The sequence below is a fragment of the Chaetura pelagica genome, unplaced genomic scaffold, assembly GCF_000747805.2.
Source record: "Chaetura pelagica isolate M959 unplaced genomic scaffold, ChaPel_1.0 scaffold183, whole genome shotgun sequence".
Taxonomy (NCBI): Eukaryota; Metazoa; Chordata; class Aves; order Apodiformes; family Apodidae; genus Chaetura; species Chaetura pelagica.
In genome coordinates, this window is record NW_009952706.1 from 650,045 (window position 1) to 661,864 (window position 11,820).

Sequence of the window (11,820 nt, forward strand, 5' to 3'; positions counted from 1 at the left end):
CCCTTCCCAATTACAAATGTCTAGATATGGTGCCCAGTGATCAGTGTTTATATGGCACTCCCTTATGCCCTGACCAAAACGGTTGCCAGGCTGGTCAGTAATGCTGTCAACTTCATCATCTGTCCGCTCCTTTGTGTCACAGGGACACACCCACTAAGTGATGTTTGCATAGTGTAAGTAATTCCATAACTCAGTCTATTTGCACCAAAACTGTGCTGTTTACTTGACTTTAAGACATTATATTAGATACTGAATGATTCCTCTCTTAATGAATGAGGTTATGGAGATGTTTGTTCAGCACACATCACTCTTCATTATGACATACAAGTCATTAAATTCCTTAAAGGTGGAGCACCAGTGATGCTCATAGTCATGGTTTTCCACTAAGAACCCCTATTTTCAATTACTTGCTTGCAACTGCAACCAACTTCAACCTTGAGTCCATACACTTTTGGTGGCAGGCAGCTGTCTCAGATGCAAGCATGCTCTCCTTTCCCTGCTCTGCTAGGAGAGCGTAGTTCAGGTGTTTCTCCTGACTGCCTTGCTGGTGAAAGAACTGTTCATATTAAAGTATTAAAACCAGGAGGGAAGGAGACACACCACAGGCCAGAGGGCTCCTTCTCCAGTCTGCAAAGCAACTCTTCTCACTTGGGTCCTTATAGATCACTGGCAAGAACCTGCATGGGGTGGCAGGGGAAGCCTTAGCTATTGACCTGCCTGGTACCATATGTCCCTCTACCTAAATACAGACAGAAACCATTTTAAAGGAAGGAATGCTCCAGTACTATTTTGCCAGAAGAATGATGAATGACAAGATCTGGAAGTCCATTCAGCCTGGCTCCCAGCTCACACAAAGGGTCATTGTAACTTTAGCTTTATGGTTCTCATTGCATTTGGGAGACACTCTAGAACACCTTAAGAGACTGAAAAGGAAACCAGCGGCTTTGTACAAAGCCATAACATTATTTTAACATACTTACTGCATTTCTAAAAGAACCTAACAAGCTGCCCTACAACACAGCACAGTAATTTACATACCCTGCTCCTTGAGAGCAAGCATTTTAATTAGACTGCTCCATGAGAAAACTTGGGCTAAGCCCAGTCATGCCCATATCTATTTAAAGATGCTTTTTAATTCGGAACTTCCACTGCTGTTGAAACTTTGAACATACTCAGTGTGAGATTATTGCGTTTTAAGTCCTATTCAAAGCCAATGGAAGAGAAGCTTCCACCAAGCTGATCCCATGCAATCTAGCTTGATGGAAGCTGAGACCACTGTGCACAATTACAAGCACCCAGAAGTCCCCTTCAACTCTCCTGATGTAAATGATTCCCTGTGCAGTTTGGGCAGTGTTTATGCTCCAGCAAATTCCTGTTTCAGTCATCCTAGATCAATCACCCAGTTTGAAACAAGACAAGAAAGCAATATTAAAAAAAAAACAACAACCAAACAAAAAAACCCCAAACATATAGTTTGTGCTTTCGTATTTCCCATTCAACAGACCATATGCCTTAACTTGGGCTTGCTCAGAAACAGAAGGAGTTGGAACAGATGAGTTGAAGATTTCCTATGTTTCCTTTTATTTTAGTGGTCAGTCCTCTCAATGGGTCACTCTCAATATAACTAAATCTAACTATTCCCCCTCTACCCCCCATCCCTTGCCAAAGAAGCACATAACTTAGAGCAAAACAAATCCTGCAGCCTATATTGGGAGGATTATGTATGAATACATTCCAGGAGCAGCAGTTTATAGTTCACATGTCATTTTACTACTGCACTCAGACAGGACGATGTGCACTGGGAGCTGTTTGGGAATGAGACATGGGCCGAAGCACTCTGGCAGCATCTCTGGTGGGCAGCAGAATCCATGCAAACTCACCTGGCAGCACCAGAGCAAGCACAGAGATCAGTGGCATTGGCAGGAGTCCAAACCCAGTCTCATGTAGGCCACAACAAGGGTAATTTTCACTCCAAGGAACATTTGTAAGCCAGAAACCTATTTACTGCAAGGAGCTAAAGGAAGAGAACAAAAAGTACCATGCTGTTTGCTTCCTCAAACCTCTCCACAGGCTGGTCAAACACATCCATCCTGCTCTGCTGAGGGGGGGATTTGGTTTGTTCTGCACTTCAGGCCATGTTTACATTGAGTTTTCACTCTTTTTTCTTGGATCTGTCAATAGCTACAGCATATTACATTACCTCAAGCCAAAATAGTAACACAGCTTGCAAACAGCAGTTTCTGCATTGCCAGACACTTAACTAGATGGTAGATTTATACAATTGTTCATGCTTGGTTCTTTAAAAAAAGAAAGTAGGAATATACCTCTAAGTTTGTATTATATATAGCAGAACCCAAAATAATAAAAACTGTGGTCTGCTTTTAAGAACATCATCGATTCTTTTTGAAGGCTCAACGGAAATAAATAGAATTCTAACAGAAAAATAGAAAGCAAATGCCTCCTCTCTACAATACAGGAATTAAAAACATTTGAGATTCAATCTATGTGGGGAAACTGCTATTCAAGAAGCTGAAATCAACATGAGTGTTTTTCCTCACTACAACTCTGGTTTAATGTTTTTTTTCTTCTACTTTAGCATAATGCTTAAGCATGTAGCAATGACAACCCATGTCTTATTTCAGCAAAGGAAACTCCAAATGACTACAGCATGCTTACTAGCACTTCAAATGTAGACTTTGCAGTCTAGGTTGTACAACATTTGAAAGCTGCAAGTGGCAGAAAACAAGCCAGTTTTCCAATCATGGGAAGTCAAGATCCATTTCTAAAGTTTCCCGCATTTTTAATATTTCCCCACAAATTCCTAAGGAAGAACATTTAAAACAAAATAAACAAACAAAAAACAAAAACAAATAACAAAACCAAAACACATTAAAAAAATCCCCATATCACCAAATGAACACTCCTCTACAAAAACACAAACAAGCAAATGTTGGTATGAACAGCCTGGTCAATCAATCCTAAAGAAATTTCTATTTTAGTAATATTTTAGTATATATAGTAAGTTGTTTTCTATGGCTTAATCTTCTGTGATCAGGAAGCTGAATTTTGCAGTAGTAAATTAAGTTACTAGATGTGAATAAATGAGTTACTGCTGTACTCTGACAGGCAAACTTCTGTTGACCCTTCTCAGCAGCAGCCCTTCACTAAGAACCCATGCAGAAAAACTAGCAAAATCAGGATACATCTCTTTTGAAAAGAAAAAATCCACAGTTGCAAGAACAAATAAAAACAGCTTTATGCCTTGCCCTGGAAATCTTTGAAATGCTAAGTGAGGAAGACCCAGCAAGCAACTTGTGGTTGTTAAATAGCACAGCCTTGGATTCTGCACATCGCAGGTCTTGCTACAACAAAGCATCAACGCAAGCAACACAGCAAACATTGCTGGAGTGGATGTAAAGATAACCGAGTCTAAAGAATTTAAGCATAACATTATTAGAGAGGTATTTCTGGATACTAAATTCACTAGTGCTAAAACAATCATGCTACTGTTTCCTAATCAGTAAGAACAAACTTTTTAGAATCAGCATTTGTGGACTGAAAAAGCTGGATGTTGGTTTGGAAAATAGTTTCTTTTCAGATAGCCCTTTTTTTTTTTTACTGGCTAAAACGTTTTGTTAATTCAGCAAATAGTTTTGGAAAAAAAAAAACCATCAACATACAAACAACAACACCCAAAAATAAAAATTCAAGACAGCAGTTGTAGTATTCCTAAGTCCAGCACTTTAGTTCTTACATCTCTGTATTAAGTTTGTGTAAAATACAGGTCTCAGCCCACAGGACTGGTTTCCTCATATTTTACTTAAAATTTCATGTAAAATTTACTTCATGAGACCGACTCTCAGCATCTCCCCCCAGCTGTGGGCCCTGAGTGTTGGGTACCTCCTCACACCCTGCTCCACAGGCTTGAGATCAACTGACACCACACCTGGAAGGGAATGCCCAGGCAGGACAGGGATACACCAGTGACTTTCCCAGTAGTACTTTGTTACAGTGATTTGACCATTCTCCTTAGCCATGGGAAAGCTGAAGGGCCCACACAAAACAGACAAACAGCCCTATGTGCTGAAAGTGCTATAGCACCCAGCATGCCCCCAAGGACTCTAACCCTCGATTCCAACATTTCGCTCAGGAAATGCAGAAAAAGACTCCAAATACAGTACTTTAAATCCACTAAATATTAAAGTAAATGGAAGTTTCTTAAGCACTTGAAGAACTTCAGAAATAAAACAGTTGTGTTCCATTATGTTTTTGCAAAGTCATTTGGCACAGCAGGCCACAAAAGCAGGAACAAAAAATTTTACACTTCTCTAGTATACAAAGGGAACTGTATCACTGAAGCCATGTGTTGCATTTGCAAGAGACCCCAGATTTCCTCTTTCTGGAGATAGGAAGAAAATAAAGGTGCTTTATTATGGCACATGCTCCCCACAACAGTCTAACCTCCAAACTGCTGCCCTGCAAGTGACAGACCTCTTGAAAGCTCTGGCACTTCCATAGCACCATGTTCCCTCTGGATCACAGCAGATTAAACTGGCTCTTCTAGCAAGAGTGGCAGTCTGCAGGAGTACTGTGCCTCTGTTCTGACCCTTATCTTCTTAGTTTAGGTTTTGTCTCCTTTAGTTTTACTCAGGTAGCTCCTTCCTCTGCATTGTCTAGATAGCAGACAGGGAAAAAGTTACAGATAAAGAAAAGACTGTTTGAATGTCATACTCCTAGTGCCAACAGAAAAACATTCTTAAAAAGCTAAATATCGCCAGGCAAAGGAAACAAACACCAAGTAAAAGCTGTACCTAATTTTATATCAAAATATCCATGGAGTAGGTGGGGAACACTATAACCAACAGGTTTATTTCAAGTAGAGCTAAGTAAAACATTTTTTAGATTACCTATTATTATTAATAGAAGACCTTTTCTCTGCTGCTTATGTATTTGACAAACACTGACTTATCAGTTGCATCCATTCTATGCCTAAAGCTGATTTTTTAAAGAAATGCAGATGTTTCCTAGAATTGGCCAGATACACATCTTGAAAGCAAGCCATGACATTTTTTTCTTTTCTGAAGTTTCAGTGTTGCATGGAGAAATGATGTAAAGTAGCAGGGCAGGAGAGCTATGACTGGACCAAGATATGTAGGAGATTACAAATGAGCAGCCCAGTGCAGCATGAATAAGATCAAGCACTAAGTGGAGGAAGGGCAGGGAGAATCATGTTTGAGAAATCAGATGGTAAGTTAGAAGAGGAGCCTGTGCCCAAGAGAATGAGCTCCTTTCTGATCTGGGACAGAATCCAGGAGTCCAGACTCCCCGTGTCCCACTATTACAAGCACTAAACCAAGAAGCCCCCTGACCAGCTGTTCTCCTCTTACACTCCTGATCAGTCAGACAGAGGATGACAACAAACTGCTGCCCCTCACTTCACTGCTTATGTCCAAGGCAGCTGTACAGACTACTTCTGCTTTCTGTGTCTGGTCTTTAAAAAGGTCTTGCAAACTTTTCTAGGTCCACTCACACGTAACACTGCGAAGAACATCCTTCAGATTGCAACAAAAGTCAGCAGTTCAAAAATTAAGAAACAACCAAAATAAAAACCTACTGTGTGATGGAAAACCTTACAGTTTATGCACGTCATACCATGTAGCCTTTGATTCCTCATGTACTATCTCCCAACACCCCTGTCTTGTTCAACATACAGCATAAACAGTGGTCAAGTAGCAAGAAGCAGGACACAAATTTTCTCTTCTTCACAGTTCAGTGCCTGATTATACTAATTAGACACACCAGACTTATTGTGGAAAATAAAATCTTCCCTTTTTCAACAGCTAGATAGAAGAGCTGCAAGTATATAAACTACATATTGACCAGAGGCTGATAGCAACACGCTTGTCTCTGGGATTCATCTGAGTATTGCAGCACCTGTCAGCATCTCAGCAGCTGGGCTTCTGTTCTGAACTCTGCTCAAAGCCTAACCAAGGAGATGGGCCATGAAGAAGCCACTCAGATTTCACACACCAGCCTATAGTTAGTAACTGAACCATAAAGATTAAGCCTTGTGTGTCCTTCAGTTCTTTGGGAGTTTTTTTAAATGTGAGCGGGAAGCACAGCACAGCTACCACCACGTTCTGCCCGGTCTGTGCTAGTACAATTGAACACCAACCTCATACACACACAAAAAGTAAAAATGTATCTGCATGGAGCCATGTGCAGTAGCAATTGAGGCCTTCAGGGGTTCAGGAAAGAGCTTACAAGGATTTATGATACCTCATTTTCAGACAAAACCAAGAATCATAGCCAAAGCAGGAATATATTTAAATCCCAGGAACGATCAAGAATATTTAATCCTCTCAGGTTTCATTTGTGTATGATTCAGCAACCAAAAATCTGAACGACTCAAAAAAACCCAACATGTCAAAGTCATATTATTAGAGTTGTCCCCACTAAATACTGTTACCACACAGTCATTTTATAGGGACAGTTGTACTAATACACTATTTTTGCAGAAAACCTTGAACATAAAGTTGAGATACAGTATTTGCTTGATTTTTAGTCTTATATTTTATTTTTGCAAGTGTTCTCCCATTTGTTGTAAACTGATGATAAAACAGTATCAAACCAAAGTTTACTATCTATTTTGGTATGGCATGAAAACTGCAGTGTTCTCTTCACTGTGCCTACCAGAAGTGCCAGACATTTTTCTTCTGTAAATAAGGATCTTGTTCAGGTTATGGGTTAAAAGAATGTAAAGGGAAAGGTCTGAAATATTCAGACAGAATTCTGAAGCTTAAACTTTCAGCATAGTTATCAAAGCAATATGATGATATCAGTTCACAAATAGCTTAAGCAGAAGTCCAGCACAGTGGTAGCTGTCTCAGGCTACGTAACAGACCTTTCAAAAGAGTATGAAGTAACAGAATCAAAATGTATTTGGCAGGATGCCACCACTCAGATGATATCCCAGCCTCACGGATATGTACAGTACACAGCAATTCATCATCTCGTACTATGTGGCACTGACATTTCTTGTGTAAAACCAAAAATAGATATTGCAAAAGTAAACTGAACCCTACATGTGGAGGCCAGTAAGGCCTCTGCATGCTACACACACAACCATATTTTAAAAAAACAAACCAAACCAAAAAGCAACAAGTCAAGGAATGACTGAGGATGGACTTTCACACTGGCCAATGGTTCAAGAAAAGCCTCTTGCAAAGGAAGGAGGCTCCAGATAGGGTTTCAGAGAACAAAAACCACAGGACTGCTTTCCAAGTAGTGCAGAAGCCAGTACTGAACTACTCAGACTTCCTCCCAGGATGCAACACATCACCACAGTTCCTCAAGCCTTCAAATTCCACGAAGACTTGGAGTATCTTATTCTACAGAAGTGTACGTATTAGTTCCCGGCACACACCCCAAGCCACCAAAGCTGGAGATAAAACAAAGACACTCTATCAGAAGCAAGACTCTAAGCAGCAGCTTACAAGTGTTAAAGAAAAAAACTAAAACGAAACAAGCCAATTGAACACGGAAATAGAAGCACAAAAATTATTTCAAGGAATTTAGCTCTTCCAGCAACCTGTCAGAAGAGCACTAAGCATCAGAGGTAACACTGATGCAGATCTCTACCCTTTCTGGATAACTGAAGCCCACTAGAGCCATTTGCATGCTAGACTATGCAAAAGAAATAGAGACATCATAAATACGATGGATTGAAAGGAATTCCAGTCACTCCACCCAGTAAGGCAGCTTCACTGGGGGCCCGACCTAAGTGCCTCTATGCAAACACATGTACCATGGGGAGTAAACAAGAGGAGTTGAAGACATAAACGTGCCTGCAGGGCTGCAATCTTGTTGGCATCATGGTGGCACAGCTCCTGTGACTGGAATGTTAGAATGGAAGGATATAGGAAGGGGAGAAGAGGAGGGGTGTCACCTTCTACATCAGGGACCAGCTGGAGTCCATGGAGCTCTGTCTGGGGATGGATGAAGAGCCAACAAAGAGCTTATGGGTCAGGGTTAAAGGGAGGGCAGGGACAAGGGATATCATAGGGGGGTTCTGCTACAGGCCACCTGACCAGGAAGACCAAGGATGAGGATGAGGACCTTTATAGACAGACTGGAGTAGTCTCATGTTAACAAGCCCTGGCAGACTTCAACCACCTTGATATCTGTTGGAGTTAAAACACAGCAGACCATAAGCAATCTGGCAGGCTCCTGGAATGTGTTGATGGTAACTTGCTTCTCCAAGGGAGATACGAGCCAACAAGGAGAGGTGCTATGCTGGACCTTGCTCTCACCAACAAGGAGAGGCTGGTGGGGAACATGAAGCTGAAGGGCAGCCTTGACTGCAGTGCCCATAAAATGGTGGAATTCAAGATCCTTAGGGCAGGGAGGGGGCTACACACCAAGCTCACTACCCTGGACTTCAGGAGAACAGACTTTGGGCTCTCCAGGGATCTGCTTGGTAGAGTACCATGGGATAAAGCCCTGGAAGGGAGAGAAGCCCAAGAAAACTGGACAATATTCAAGGATCACCTCCTCCAAGCTCAGGAGCACTGCTTCCAACCAAGAGGATGGCAGGCAAGAATGCCAGGAGACCTGCATAGATGAACAAGGACCTCCTGGACACAGATGTAAAAAACAAAGACTACAGAGTGTGGAAGCAAGGACAGGCAGCCTGCAAGGAGTACAGAGAAATTGTCCAAGCAGCCAGGTATCAGGTTAGGAAAGGTAATCTTCATAGAATTAAGAAGATACGGCATACATCAAGAGCAGTATCCTGGGCTGCATCACCAGCAGCATGACCAGCAGATCAAGGGAGGTGACTCTCCCGCTCTACTCCACTCTCATGAGACTTCCCCCTGCAGTGCTGGGTCTAGTTCTGGGGTCCCCAACACAAGGAGCTGTTGGAGTGAGTCTGGGGAGGCCACAGAGATGATCTGAGGGCTGGAGCACCCTGAGACAGTTTGGGCTGTTCAGCCTGGAGAAGAGAAGGCTCCAGGGAGACCTTAGAGCACCTTCCAGTGCCTGAAGGGGCTCCAGGAAAGCTAGGGAGGGACTTTTGACAAGGGCAGGGAGTGATGGGATGAGGGGGAAGGGTTTCAAACTGAAACAGAAGAGATTTAGGTTAGACACAAGGAAGAAATTATTTGCTGTGAGGGTGGTGAGACCCTGGCCCAGGCTACCGAGAGCAGTTGTGGACGTTGCCTCCTTGGAACTGAGCAAGACCAGGTTGGGTAGAGCTTTGAACAACCTGGTCTAGTAGAAGGTGTCCCTGCCCAAGGCAGATGGTCTCTTCCAACCCAAACCAACCAATGATTCTAGGAAATATCCCTTTGGAGGCTGAACTCCCACACATGTACAAGACAACAAATCAAAATATCTGCAATCCCACTTCACCGAACATGGATTTTCTGTACAGAAGAACCATTATGACCACCTCCTTTGGTCTCCAGTGGAACACAAGATGCTAGACTGCCCCTGGATTATAACTGCTGCTCAAGGGCTGCTTTAGCCTGCTTTGCTAAAAGTCTGGATTTCAGCAATAAATTCTTAGCTAGGGGTTGAAGCGTGCTTCAGGATGAGCCTTGTGTCCTTTATGTATGTTCTCCACACTGGGTATAGTGACAGAGATCACACCAGAGCATTTACTGCCAGTTGGCAAGGCAGCCTTCAGCTCCATGGCCAGAACAGGCAGAGCTCTCAGAAATACTGCACCAAGCTAAGGCAGGAGAAAATAAATAAATAAATAAATGCGCAGAATTCAGAACAGCACCCTCTTAATCTGCATTTGCATAGTAACTTGTACAACAAAGCCCATGAAGAGTTCAGCTTTCAAATACTATCATAATGCAGATATTTTTCTGATGCTTCCTCTGCCATCCCTGAGAAGCAGGAGCTGCCTGCCATGCTTAAGCCACCCTGTCTGGTCATGGAAAGGTAAGGAAAATAAGACTTCCCAGGAGACTTTTGCTCCTGCAGCTGCTACACAGAGAAAGTGTAAATGGTTTAAGACACAAAGAAGGTAAGCATCTGTTCCTCCTCAGTGTGAGGCAGAAGCAGAAAGCAGGACAATGCATTTTTGGCCAGCAGCAAAACACCATCTGCTACCCACATTTGATTCACAGGCAGGGTTACTTTTTGATAAAAACCAATACACTCACATTTTAAAGTATCTTGAGGGAATTCTCCATGTAGGAGAAGAATTCTGTATTTTGGATTGTAAGAAAAGCTTAAAAAAAAAAAAATTGTTGACTCCAGAATTATCTTCTACTCCTCATCTGTCTGCTCTGTGGCAAAACCAAACAGAAAAACCCCTTCTGAGTCGCCTCATGACTACTCCAAACATGAGTGTTTACCCCACCTACAGCCTGCCTGGATCAAATCAGTCACCTTTTTTGCAAAGGTTGAAAATGTCTCCTTTAAGGTACCAGTCACTAGGATCCCCACACAAACCCAATATTTAATTCACCTACATAAAAAAAAGTTTATTTACTGGGAGCCAAGAAAGAAACTCTGTCAAGCTGGACACCTCCATTAGCCTGGGTACAATTTAATCTGAAAACTCACAGCTATGGGCAAACTACACACCAGTCCTGGCTTCCCAGTCCTGCCACCTCCCTGCAACTTGATCTGGAGACTGTGTGGTCTGATGGATCAGGGCACTCGTAGTCTGACCTGGCTCACCACTCAGCCCTGTGATCATCCACTTGGACATGAAAAAGGTGGGGCAAACACAGGGTGGAGAAAGAGGCTGATATAACCTCTTCTCGCAGCAGTACATCCTAAGCTGAGCAGAGTCATCACTGTTACCCAACCCACAAGGGACACAAGAGAAAAATCAGAGTACCCTCAAATCAGAAACACAGAAATCTAGCGTGATATTTCATGAGCAAACACATTTCAGATTTGAATCCTCTTTGTATGGTCTTGTATCAGAGGGTGCTGCAGTGAAACAGAAGTGCCTTGTAAAAGTTAATCTAAACATGTTACTTCTGGTTTAAGGTGTTTCCAAGGATTTAAAAAAAAACAGGCAACACCTGTTTGTTTCATTCCCTCTCACGGTAACACAAAAGGGACATCTGTAGAAAACTTGCAGGCAAAACCCTAAACACTTGAGTTTTGCACAGGGGTTTTTCAAGAAGTTTGATGTGAACTACACTGGAAATGACTGAAGCTGGAGAGATTTGTGACAGCACAAAAGCTGTTTGCCATCAGAATGCTGCTCTTGTGGTCTACATCACCACTTCTCAGAGGTCCATCTCGAGGCAGCCAGTAGCAAGCCCCAAGAGATACAAGCCAGTAAGTCTCACTGCATTCCCAGGCAGATGGCTGAAATTAAAAAGCTAAATACAATGAGAAAAATGAAACAAATTGACAGACTGAGAGACAAGAACGTTCTTTGTAAAGAGACTAACCTCCTATCCAGGGCAGCAGCTTAGAGGCCTCTTACACGGGGAGGCTGGGGGGGGTCTTCCTGCACAGAGGGCCCCAGCCACCACCCCCTCGCTGCAGCAGCCGAGGACACCCCCGCAGGGAGGCGGCAGCCGCTCTGGGCTCAGCCAGGCCCCTCACTCACAGGCCCCTCACAGGCCGGGCAGGTACTCACATCCTCCCCACACCCTCGTACATGCGGGTCTCGTCCACCAGCGTCATGACCTCGGTGTCGGTAAGGTGGGCGTGCTTCTTCGTCTTGCTGAGCTGCTCGATCTGGATGTCGGCCAGCTTCACCTTCTGCTGGGTGTCTATCACCTTGGCCTGCAGCTCGGTGAAGGCCTGGGGGGTGGAGGGGAGAAAGGGGGGGGC

At 43.1% G+C, this 11,820-nt stretch overlaps 1 protein-coding gene across 1 annotated transcript in view; it reads right to left on the reverse strand.

The window, feature by feature from the left end:
* PFDN1 (prefoldin subunit 1) overlaps positions 1 to 11,820 on the reverse strand; it is a 38,824-nt gene that overhangs the window by 22,129 nt on the left and 4,875 nt on the right. The window contains exon 2 of the mRNA XM_009994224.1: positions 11,624 to 11,790. Coding sequence (XP_009992526.1) covers positions 11,624 to 11,790 — 167 coding nt within the window. The remainder of the gene's footprint in view (positions 1 to 11,623; positions 11,791 to 11,820) is intronic.